Here is a 13,093-nt window from a genome sequence, read left to right on the forward strand (position 1 = left end):
TGCTAGGCACAGTGCTAATTGCTTAAAGGCAGGTCTCTGTGTCTTGGTTTTATGGAGGAGGAAAGTAATTCTTTTGGTAATAAGCCATGGAATTGAGATTCTTTTATGTTGTACAGTTATAGTTTTTTTTTTTTTTTTTAACAAAAAAATTTTATTACACATACCACTTTTTCCCTACAGAAGCAAAGATAGCTTTTTACCTCTGGCTCATTTAGCTTGGTGAATTTATTAAAATAAATCTGTTTACAGTCTTAATTACTTTAGCCCATAGCTCTTAACTATCTTCATAATTTCTCTTTGGTATTTTAGGAGATGTGTTTTAGACAACGCTGTGGCTTCCCTTCTCACTACAGATCCACTGTTAGTTTAGGAAGGTGTTATTGCAAAAGCAGAAAGAGAACAAAATGAAAAGCTTTTCTCAAGTCTTCAGTGCCAAAGTAGCCGCCTCCAGGAACCAACCTTGATTAGCTGAGGGGAGACCACTGCACTTGGTGCTGTTCTTCTCTACTCTGGTCTCCCCTCAGGGTGAATCGTTACTGCAGGCCTGGGGTTACTGCCGCAGTCTCATTTATGCTAAGTCCTATGCTGTAGCAGTACTCTTGTTGATAGTAGACATTTTGTAGTGAGAAATCTGCTGTTGTTATTACTGAGATTCATCAGTAAGGAAATACCATAAATGAGCTTGCATAAGCCTGTTCTTTTTCTAGAATGGTTTAAAGAAATCTGGAAATAATTATCCCTTTGGATTGGTAGAAAATCAACAGTATTCTGAGTTTAGCCTCATCAGTATACATAGGGTATTGGAGGGAATATGGCCTTAATTTGAGCTTGGAGTCAGCCTATGGGATTAGTAGCAGAAAAAGATTTGCATTTATTCATGTGATTTTTATCTACAATATAAGACTTTAAAGCAGGAGTAAAGAAAGGTGTGGGGAAGTGAAGATTATGATCTTGGGAGAATTAAAGTCATTTATCATTGTCCAAGGAAATCCTGGTGGTGTAGTGGTTAAGTGCTACAGCTGCTAACCAAAGGGTTGGCGGTTCGAATCCGCCAGGTGCATCTTGGAAACTCTATGGGGCAGTTCTGCTCTGTCCTATATGGTTGCTATGAGTTGGAATCAACTTGACGGCACTGGGTTTGGTTTTTTGGTATCATTGTCCAAAATAGATAATGAGCAGCATTGTATTAGTTACGTAGCGCAGCTATAACAAAAAATACCACAGGTGGTGGGCTTTAAAGAACAGATGTTTATTGTCTTACAGTTTGGAAGGTAGAAGTCCAAATTGGGACATTGGTTCTAGGGGAGGGTCTTCCTTGTCGGTAGCTCGTGGGTGTTCCTGGATGTTCTTGGCTGCTTGTAGATAAGTCTTTACATGGTTTCTGTCCTTCTCCTGTGCATGTATCTCTGTGTCTAATCTGTACTTTTTGTAAGGTACCACTCAGAAATGATTAGGTTTAGGACCCACCCTGCTCCAGTGTGACTTCATTAACCTAAAAAAGAAAACTCCATTTCCCAAGCAGGGTCACATTCACAGGTACAGGGGTTAGGACTTCAACATGTATTTTTAGGGGATACGGTTTGATCCATAACAAGTACTAATCATGATATATACAAAATACCTACCAGCTCCCTGTTTATTGAACATCATGTGCCCACGATACAACAGCGTAGAGGTAAAGGAGGGCATCATGTATTTTGCCTTCACAGGCTATCTCAACCAGACTTGGCTTCTGGGGTAGGGTGCTGAACTCAAGAAATTTGTCACATCGCTAATGAAGGGTGAGGTTGGAATCTGAGCCTTGGATTGTGTGATGAAAAGGTTCATGGTCTTCAAAGGGCTCTGTGGACAGAAAAGGCTTCTTGGAATCAGTGAAGCATGGAACTGGACCTTTATGAGGCTGGACTCAGATGAAGGTTAAAGTGTCAAATTTAGTCAAGGAGGACAGCTTGAGCTGAGATCAAGACAACTTGACCAACAGATGAGATTGAAAAAGGATCAGTGAGTCAGCAGTGAGGGGAAGTTTTTACTTTGGGGATCTAGGGAATAAGTGAAATTTGCAAGGATGATTTGGTTAAGACTCTTTAGTTATGGTTACTGTTGGTTTAACTGTAAACCAACCAGTTTTTATGCCTCTGAACCTCACAGGTAGTACCTTATTTTGGTTCTAGTGAATTTAGCATCAAGATGGGTCCCTTTGAAATGCGTGCAGCTCAGCAGACCTGAGCGGGAATCTCGTTTTTGCATAGGTTGAGCATTCTATTAGGTGAACCTGTTGTGTTGTAGTGGACTCTGACTCATAGCGACCCTATAACATTAGGTGATGCTTCCTGAATGTGTTTGTTTTGTAAACTTTAAGCCTTTTTTGCCTTTATTTCTGTGAGATAAGCCTTGCAAGCATAATTATGGCTTTCCTGTGTGAGAGTTGGGGAGCCCTAATGGGTTTGTTTTGGTTTTTCTGTATCATATTTAGAAAACCAGAAGTTCTCCATATAACCTAATGGAAGGGTGCCCGCAATAAATTATCTATTTAATTCTTATTGGTATAGTGTCATACCACAGATCGGTGGTACCGGACTGCTACTTGCCTTATTAGTGGCTTATATTCCAAAAACCCATTGCCTTCGAGTTGATTCTGACTCAGAGCAACCCTACAGGGCAGAGTAGAACTGCCCCAAAGGGTTTTCAAGGAGCTTTTAGTTAGCAGCTGCAGCTCTTAACCACTGTACCGCCAAGCTTGCATTACCAGATTGTATTTCTCAAAGTCCATATTATCAAAAATTTAAACACATTCTATTAGTAAGCATGTGTTGTGGTGCGGAAAACACATGCCAACAAATTAAAAAAATAAAAAATTGATAACGAAAGAACTATACGAACAGCTAAACATAAGGCTTAAATAATGCAGCATACACTTTTGGTCTTCTCTTTCTTTCCTGTCTTTTAAATGACCTTTTGTTTTCTTCATGTATGATGTCCTTGATGTTTTCCCACAGTTCGTCTGGTCTTTGGCCATTAGTGTTAAATGCATCAAATCTGTTCTTGAGATGGTCTCCAAATTCAGGTGGAATATAGTCAAGGTTGTATTTTGGCTCTCGTAAACTTGTTTTGGAAACCCTGTGGCATAGTGGTCAAGAGCTACGTCTGCTAACCAAAAGGTCGGTAGTTGGAATCCACCAGGCAATCCTTGGAAACTGTATGGGGCAGTTCTGTTCTCTCCTGTAAAATCACTATGAGTTGGAATCGACTTGATGACAGTGGATTTGGTTTTTGGTTTGGACTTGTTTTAATTTTTTCAGCCTTAGCTTGAACTTGCACATGAGTAATTGATGGTCTGTTCTGCAGCTGGCCCTGGCCTTGTTCTGACTGATGGTATTCAGCCTTTTCATCGTCTCTTGCCATAGATGTAGTTGATTTGATTTCTGTGTTTTCCATCCGGTGAGGTCCACATGTATAGTCGCAGTTTATGTTGTTGGAAAGGGTATTTGCAGTGAGTAAGTCATTGGTCTTGCAAAATTCTATTGCCAGCATCGTTTCTATCACCAAGGCCATATTTTCCAGCTACTGATCCTTCGTCTTTGTTTCCAACTTTCACATTCCAATCACCAATAATTTATCAGTGCATCTTGATTCTATGTTTGAACGATTTCAGACTGTAGAAGTTGGTAAAAATCTTCAATTTCCTCATCTTTGGCCTTAGTGGTTGGTGCGTACTTTTGAATAATAGTTCTATTTACTGGTCTTCTTCTCAGCATATGGATATTATTCTATCACTGATAGCATTGTACTTCAGGATTGATCTTGAAATGTTCTTTTTGATAATGAACGTGACACCATTCCTCTTCAGTTTGATATTCCCAGCATAGCAGACCATATGTTGTCTGATTCAAGATGGCCAGTACCAGTCCGTTTCAGCTCACTAATGCCTGGGATATCGATCTTCGTGCATTGTTTCATTTCTGATGACTTCCAGTTTTCCCAGATTCATGATTCATACATTCCACATTCAGATTATTAATGGATATTTGCAGCTGTTTTTTGTCATTGAGTTGTGTCACGTCAGGAAATGAAGCTCCTGAAAGCTTTAGTCCATCCACATTATTAAGGTTGACTCTGCTTTAAAGAGGCAGCTCTTCCCCAGTTTCATTTTGAGTGCCTTCCGACCTGAGGGGTCGTCTTCCGGCACTATATCAGACAGTGTTGCCCTGCTGTTCATAAGGTTTTCACTGGCCAATTTTTTCAGAAGTAGACTGCTAAGTCCTTCTTCCTAATCTGTCTTAGTCTGGGAGCTCTCTGAAGCTTGTCCACCAAGGGTGACTCTGCTGGTATTTGAAATGCTGGTGGCAAATCTTCCAGTATCCTAGCAACAGGCAAGCCATCACGGTAAGATAAACTGACAGGCGGGTGGTGGACTCCTGGTATTACTTTGAAGCAAATCACAGACATCCTGTCCTTTCATCTGTAAATATCCCAGTGTGTATCTCTAAAGATCAAGGGCTTTTTTAAAGGAAACGGTAAGATTGTCATATTTAAATATAATTTTTTCATATCATTATGTATCCAGTCTTCAAATTTCCAGGAGTCTCATAAATGGAATAATGTTTTGTTTGATTTACATTTTGGGATAATTTGAATCCAGGTCCAAATAAAGTCCACACATTACAGTTGCTTAATCATCTTGTTAAATCTCCAGGATGGTCCTCCATCTCCTTTCTCTCTTTTCGTTCATTTCTTCTTCTTCTTTTTTTTTTTTTTTTGCAATTTATTTGTTGAAGAAACTAGGTCATTCTTCTAGTATAGATTTGTACAGTCTGGGTTTTAGTGATTGCTTCACTATTTTTTTTTTTTTCACTATGGTTAAATACAGGTAGTTCTCGATTTTTACAATGTTCTGATGACTCTACCTTATATCTCTTCTATTGCAAGTCTAATACTTTTTTTTCCTATTATTATCGACTTTTATTATCAGTATCTTTGTAAGTCCAATCTTTGAACATCTGCAAATGAACATCTGAGAATGTTAACACCAGCAAATTGCACACTGCAACATTGTACGGAGTCTGTATTACTAAGGATAAAATGTACCAAAAAAAAAAAAAAAAAACTGGAGACAGCCTTAAATGTGGTTCATTGTAATTTAGACGTGTCGTTTGTCAGAGACTACCTCGTATGTCCCTAGGCTCTTTTTATTTCCTGTAAATCGGTAGTGTGATCTGCCAATTGTTTGTTTTTGGCAACAATGTTTCATTACTGGCATGTGCTTGTTCCTTAGGACCTACAGAATGCCTTCATTGCCTCCCTTGGTGTTAGAACCGCGGATTCTCTCCATAGTCTCTTACCTCCCTCTTAATTTCTAGTAGAGTTTTTACTACGTTCTTCTGCAGTCACCTTTTTGCCTTAAGACTGCCAGTAACAAACAGGAACACGTGTTTTGTAGCACATCTCTGGTAGGCAGTGGAGCTGTTAACACGATAAATTGTCTTGGACATGAGCCCAAGTTTTGTTCAGTTTTAGGCTTTTGTCCTCGTACATCTATTTTTGTGTTGCTGTGCCTAATTCTAAGTGTAAGCTTTTAGAAGGCATCCAGTCAGTCATTTGTCAGGCCTTGATTGAGAAGCTGTTGTGTACCAGGCTCTGGGAATCCACTTGTGAACAGTACAGGATCCTTCCCCTTAGAGCAGCCGAAAACTAGTTTGGGAGCTACACAAAGAGTTAAAATACAGCATCCTAAATTCTTTAAAAGGAGTACCTATGAATCATGAAGCTAAAAGAGTGAGAACCATCCTGGTTTGAGGTAGTTGTGGAAGGCAGTTACTCTGGGGGATGGTGGAGTTAGTGGCTAGCAAGATCTTGAGGACAACTCCATGTTTTGCAGAGCGTTTTGCAGAGCCAGGAGAAGGAAGGGATCCATTCCTGACAGAGAGACGTGGGTGCAGTGCCTGTGTGGCCTGTGTGGGATATGTGAGGAGGCGCGGTGCTGAGGCTGAGAACTGAGGCGGGCTTTAGGGAACGGCCAGAGAGAAGCTGCAATGACAGTTGGAGGGCATTCTAGGAGCTCTTAGGCACCAAACCAAGGATTGTGGACTTGATTCTTCAGGCACTGAGAGGCATCGTCTGAGCACCGTGACCAGTGTGTTTTGGAAAGCCTGTACTGGTGATATAGTGGTGATAGCTTCATTAAAGTAGCCCCAGAAAAGGCACTGGCAGTAAGCTAAAGAGGAAGGGGGTAGATCTTACAGTAATTTTGGATTTGGTGAGGGGTCAGGTCAGATTGTGAAAGAGAAAGGTGTCTTGTCAGGTGGCCGTGAGAAGTTTCATGGGGTTAGAGAGGCCTTTGACCAGGTGAGGACATGAAGAAGAAGGAGCAGGTGTGAGGAGGATGGTAGGGGAGTCATTTCCTGAGGCAATGACGCTGGGGGACTCCAGGGCCTACAGGTAGAGATATGGTAATAATGCAGTTCAGACTGTGGGCATGAAGACTTAGGAATCATAGAGCACGTGGGTGCGTGTGCGCGCGCGTGTGTGTGTGTTGGGGGTGAGGGATAAAGATCTGAGGCATATTAATGGTTCAGAGGCAGGCAGCAGAGGGGAACCAGTAGAGGGGCCTTCAAAGGATGTGATCCGAGGGGCAGGATGGCCCTGTTCATCACGCTTGGCATCAGCCGGTAGGCTTTAAGTAACTACTCTTTGGTGCTAAGGAGGGTTGTCTGTATTGAACTTTGTGGAAGGGAATGTATTTTAGTATTTCTTACTTATTCATAAAAATAGAATTGAATGTTTCGGAAGCATCCACATGTAAAATACTTAAGTTAGTGATTTTTGAAAAGGGAGTTTAGGGGAATACATGGAAGGCTAGGATAATACCTAAAAAAGTTAATATTGCACTAACTCCCTTGTTTTGTAATAGTGCAGTTACATTAGAAATGAGGGTTTGTCTGTGCAGAGGCCCTACGGTAGCTCTGCAGCTTCTTGGCACGCCCCTCAAGTTTTCATGTCCTCCTAAGTGTGACCCTCGTGGTAACGACAGGAGCTACTTCTCGGGTTTGTTGTAAGATGAGCTGCACACTGTGTCAGGGTCCGTGCTTGCAAATGTCAGCGCCCTTGTTGGTGATGTTTCTGCTGGGGCTTTCCTGAGATACCCAGGGGGTGATGATCCAGCCGTTTTCAAAGTGGATATATTGTAGATGGATAGGTACTGCTTTCCTTTTGGGAGGGATAGGTTAAGTTTATTTAGCTACAAACTAAAAGGAAGAGTAAACATAAAGCAGAGTAAACATCACACTGCGTTTCTCCAGCTTAGTGATGATTTCACGAGACCGTGACAGCTCTGTATGGCCACCAGCCATTTTCTCTGCAAAGGTGATTGCTCCACCTTCTCTCCCACTAAAATGCTTTATTGCCAGGATCATCGAACTGCTGGCCTTTTGCTTAGCTGCTGAGCTCTTAATCACTGCACCACCAGGGCTCCATTTTCCCCTTAGTAGTTAGAAACGATGATAACCAATTGTCGTCAAAGTTGACACCAACTCATGGCAAACCCCTGTGTGTCAGAGTAGAACTGTGTTCCATAGGATTTTCAGTGGCTGATTTTTTGGAAGTATATCACCAGGCCTTTCTGCCAGGGTGCCTCTGGGTGGACTTGAACCGCCAACCTTCAGTTAACAGCCAAGCACGTTAACCGTTTGTGCCTCCCAGGGACTGCTGAATTGTTGATGGATTTTCCAAAGCAAGGAGAGAAAAGGAGCAAGAAGTGATTCTGACCTACATAATGGCAGGGTTTATAAAATTACTCAAGTCCGCGTTATCTGGCTCTGGAGTATTGCAGTAATAATAAATGAGTAAATTACTCTCTTGTTAGCACATCAGTACTTCACACAGTTGTTGGAAACACTTTCTTCAATAACATGTGAATCATCACGTTTTCTGGGTCCAGAAACCATGTGGGTCCCTGTTGCTTTTTGTTTCACACCTGAAGCTCTCTGCTGGAACATAAAAAACATCAGCTTTTGGTAGCTTCTGGACTTATTCTCACTGGACTCCTACTCAGTCTTATTGCCATCTCTTTGTCATGGACGGAGGTGTTCCTTCCCCTGTCTCTGCCTCCGTCTTCCTTTAATTTATATCCCATATGCTCTTAAATGATTTTTTCTTCTTGGTACTATCTGCCCAGTCTTCCCACCCTTCCCTCGCTCTAGGTTTTCTGCTTTTTAATGTGGTCAATAGTTTTTTGGTATTAACGTAAACATCTTTAGTAAAGCGCGTTCTTTTACAGATGTCTGGCCGGGAGTGTAAGTTGATGCTTCCTTCCTGAGAGCACTTTGCTAGAACCTGTCACAATTTTAAATGTACCAGCCCTTTGTGGTAGTAATTCCACTTGTAGAGCTTGATGCTACAGAAATATTTCACATGAAGATACATGGTCAAGAGTGTTTATTATGGGGCTGTATGAGGTAGCGAAAGTCTAGAAACAACCTATGTATGTGTCCCTCAATAGGGGACTGGGGAAATAAGTTATAGCACAGCCAAATAATGACATATGTAGCGGTAAAGAAAGGATAAGTAGCCGTTTAAGTACGGATATGGAATGAGCTCTGAGGTACAGTATTAGGAGACAAACAAATCAAAACAAAAGAGAAAAACAATTTACAGAAAATGTGCTCCAGATGTGTTTAAAAGATAAAGGATTTAAATTGACACTTACAGTTGGTGACAGATTTAAAAATCTGGAAAGATAAAATACTATTTGCGGTTAGGAACCTTTATGGAAGGGGTCCTGAAGTGTCCTTGATGTTTTAGTTAATCCCCTTGCTTCAAAGTTTTATGCTGCCATTATCGTTTGATTCATTTTGTAAAGAAAAGAAAATGGAGTCATTTATACTCTTGGCCTTTTTACTAAGATCCATATGGTAGTTTTGATCTTATCTGTTCTTAAAATCTAAGCGGGACACTGGTGTCGTCTCCCTTGGTCACATTTCATACTGTAACATGTGGAAGTGCCCAGCAAAGAGCGTAGTACTTAGGCATCCTGTGAGTGTTCACTGCATTTGTTAAAAGAAATATCTAAGTGCAGACTTCTGAAACGAAGGCGTGCAGACTTCTGAAACGAAGGCATGCAGCCACGGCCCTAAGCTCTTTTCCCACTTCGCTTGTTTTTTGCATCTCTCACCTTCGACTCCTAACAGAAAGCAGAGTTATAAAGCACAAACATTTGCGGATGAGATGAAGAGAAATAACACTGATAGAGTATTCTGAAGGGGCAAACCACATTTCCTGACGCTTGGTTCTTTTGCATTGAGGTATTATAACAACATTTGTATATGTGTGTCAGAAAAATGCAGTAGTTATTTGTGTGTACCAGTTTACGTACTAGTAGGTACTAGTTTATACCGTATGTATAACCAGAGGTGGCATCGCTGTTGTAAAATGCAAAACTATGCTTATTCGTTTATAAATGTGATGCCGAACATATTCTTTATTTTTGGATGCTGACATTGCCCTTGAATTATATATTGAATTACTTGTTCCTGTTTCCCTTCTTGAGACAAAAATACCAGAAAACACATACAGCTCTGAAGGTGAAAGGGCTCAAGTTAGTTATGGCTGTAACTTTTATGTCTTTATTGAAGTAGCTAAACACAGGCTTTATGGGCCCGCCGCGAGTTGCATAAGATGATGCTGTAGGCTGAACTTCGGTTCCTTTTCCATATGCCCTGGTAGTCAAGTTAATCCTTACATTCAGACTACTTACACTGAGGCAGAACAAGTGACATTTTCAGAGATTCTCACTAAATTTTGTTTTCGTTTTCATTCCAAATAAATATTTGGACTCGTGTTTTAGTAGTTGAAAGCCTCCCGAGGTTAGCAGTAGTGTTTGCAACTTTGGCGGAATCTAATTATTTTGAACTTTTAAAGCCTCGGGAAGTGAATGTGAAGCCGTAGTAAATTCTTCTGATGGTTTTCATAGTCTGTTAGTTCAGTGTTGCTTGTTTTAGAGGGGATGTTTCTAAACTGAAATGTGTATTCACTGTAGTTGTAATGGTCTTTTTCAACTCTTTAAAAAAGCAGCTTATTTGGCTACATAGAGAAAATAAAAAGAAATTTAAAAGGCTAATAAGCATAGGGCATGCCAGTTACTGTTTCCTAACTAAACTAAAGTTTACTAAAAAAGTGCCTGCGCCCCCCTGCGAGGTCTGTGTGCACACACGCGCGTCTGGAGGAGCGGCCTGCTCGTTTGTTTGCCATTGTGAAGCTGTCCTGCACCTTTGTGGGGTTTTGTTACAGGGTGAAGGCCACTGAATGGAGGCCTTGTGCCCTACTTGATGGGAAGTCCTTGCTGTTAATCTGTAGGGACCAGCAGGCCCACAGCGGGAGTCCCCGTGACAACCCTGGGATCAGGAAGAAACGTACCGCTGGGGGGCAGACTGGGGTGGGGGAGTGTGCTCAGGATCATCCAGCCTCAGCTTTTGTCCCACCTCAGCCTGATTGTTGGAGCCCTGGTGGTGCTGGTGGTGTTCGGCTGCTAATCAAACCTCATGGGGCATTTCTCCTCTGCCCTGTAGGGTCGCTGTGAGTCGGAATCTACTCCATAGCAATGGGTTTTTTTTTTCAGCCCGATTGTTACCCTCTGCTGGCAGCCAGATCGAAGTGCTCCCCTTTCAAGATCCCTTGATTCCATGTGCTTGGCGATGCCTCACCTTGTCATTTTAACAGAATTAAACCAGGACGACTGGGATGCCATTTTGTCACCAGAATCCAGTAGTGGTCATTAAACACTGCTATGAGATATTGTCTCCTGATTAATTATTTTGGAGGCGTGTTTAAAGGAAAGAAGGGCTGCTGGATTGTTGCCTTCCCTTTCCTCCAAGCCTGCTGACAGGCGCCCTGACGCTCGGCTGGTTACATCTAGTTTGCGCAGCCTGCGAGCTTTGCAGCACCTGCTCAGGTCCAAAGTTTCTTGGCGTCGGATGCAGTACAATTTTAAGTGTATACTGTGTGAGAAAGGGGTGGGGCAGCAGGAGCTTTTTATAGGGCTTCAACTAATAAACATTAATTTTTTAAATAATATTTTAGGGATTTTGCAGAAGAAGTAGCACGTGTATATAATGTTTCTTTAATCCAACACATATTTGAATGAGAGACAGGAAAAGCATTTTATTTTAAAGTGTATTTTCCATTCACTTTTTTTCTCTATAATCAGAAACTGGTTCTTCAACTTTCAGTGCCAGTTAGATGCTGTAATAGGCCTTTCACATTCTGTCCTGCTGCTCGACTTGGGGTGGCAGTGGGGGTAGAGCGTTAGTAGCTGGGCGGACGAAGTTCACCAGCTAGAGATCTGCATCGGGCAGGTTCTTGCTAGTATTCAGTGAGGTTGGTGTGGGGTAGCGTGTGAATTATGTAATATTTCAGCATAATACTGAAACCGCGGAGAATACTTTCAGAAACGGCGTGCGATAGATGTCAGAAAAACCCTGTTGTTATCAGTCTCCTGTACCTCAGCAGGGTTTGGGGTGTCTTTTGTTCCCCACTGTTGTTTTATTCTTTATTGTGGTTCTTTGCAAATGGTGCCATGTGGACAGATGGAGTTCCAGACATGAGTTTTCATGGTTTGGTAAAAACCCCAGGACACTGTGAGCTTCAGAACTATTTATGTTGTTTTGTGGGTTATTGAGAGGGCATATTAAAAATCAGTTGATAATAAAGTTTTGGTTAATCATTCTAATGTAATTAACATGATATTTATCGTAATATTAAAGGCCGTTCAACCAAAATCAGGATTAAATAATAAAATGAGCTTTTGGTTTGTTCTGGTTAAAATGAAAGTTTGGCTGCAGTCAGGCTTTCTCCTCACCTTTTATTGACTTATCTTTCTGCAGTACTAACACATATGATATGTAGTTTGTATGATCTTATAATAAATTCAGTTGTTAATTATACGAATCTTTGCTATTGATGATTCACTGCTTTGTTGTTTATGCTTTCGATGAAATGTTAAATGATAACTAAAACATTTATATGTCTGCTTAAATATAACCGTAGTTGATAGTTTGTGATGTCTTTGCTTCTTTTTGGCTACTGAAGAAGCTTCTAACTCATTGAAATATTGATGAAGTACTTTTTGTATTTGTGTTTGTGCAGGACATGTCTCAGGAAGGCTATGGAACTAGGTCTCAACCTCCTCTGGCTCCCGGAAAACCTAACCATGAAGACTTGAACTTAATACAACAAGAAAGACCATCAAGCTTACCAGTAAGACATTAACGTGCTGCTTTGGAAATGGAATGAGTTAAATAATTTTTTAAGGAGTTCTTGTTTTTGTTTGTTCTATTTTGTATTAAGACTTGAGGGAGAGGTTTCCAGATTTCAGATATATTTTGTGATTTGTTAATTTTTTAGGGCATAATTCTTGGGAGCAATACTACCCTAAGTCGGCGACTTCATTTGTAGGTGCTCTGTTTCAGAGTCCAGACACCAATGGAAAGCTTTTACTGGGCTGGTTGGTTTTGTGAGCAGGCAGTTATTGCTCTTATACAATTGAGCTTTCTTTAGCCGGTTGCTTTCTGGTAATGACACAGAGCAGAGGTGTCTGTATCAGAGTTGGAATTTAAAAGAAATTCCCACTTGGCAAAGGATATAAATGATGAGATTCAGCATCTGATAGTAGCTTGACTTTCTTTTGGGACATTATATTTAAGTAATGAGAAATCACCCAAGCTTTTGTCACCTAAAAGAAAATGTTTGAATTTAAAATTCAATAAGGCAGCTTGCAAAGTATTTTCACCAGCAAATAGTGTATGGTGTTTGGGGTATATATTGATAAGAGTAGTAGTTATAGGGTATCAGGTTGATACTCAAATACTTCAGCTGTACTTAATTTGTATCTTATAGGGAACCTGGTGGCATAGTGGTTAAGTGCTATGGCTGCTAACCAAGTGGTTGGCAGTTGGAATTCGCCAGACGCCCCTTGGAAACTATCGGGCAGTTCTGCTCTGTCCTATAGGGTCACTATGAGTCGGAATCGACTCGACGGCATTGGGTTTAGGGAACCTAATTTAAATGAGATTTTCCTTATAAACTAAAAAAAAAAAAAAAATTA

The 13,093-nt window shown here is 40.9% G+C and overlaps 1 protein-coding gene across 4 annotated transcripts in view; it reads left to right on the forward strand.

The window, feature by feature from the left end:
• Positions 1–13,093, forward strand: part of ARID1B (AT-rich interaction domain 1B) — a 502,278-nt gene that overhangs the window by 173,443 nt on the left and 315,742 nt on the right. For all 4 annotated transcript variants that reach the window (XM_049904492.1, XM_049904463.1, XM_049904483.1 and 1 more), the window contains exon 4: positions 12,136–12,246. In XM_049904492.1, the coding sequence (XP_049760449.1) occupies positions 12,136–12,246 (111 nt within the window). The remainder of the gene's footprint in view (positions 1–12,135; positions 12,247–13,093) is intronic.

This window comes from Elephas maximus, chromosome 1 (genome assembly GCF_024166365.1).
Source record: "Elephas maximus indicus isolate mEleMax1 chromosome 1, mEleMax1 primary haplotype, whole genome shotgun sequence".
Classification (NCBI taxonomy): domain Eukaryota; kingdom Metazoa; phylum Chordata; class Mammalia; order Proboscidea; family Elephantidae; genus Elephas; species Elephas maximus.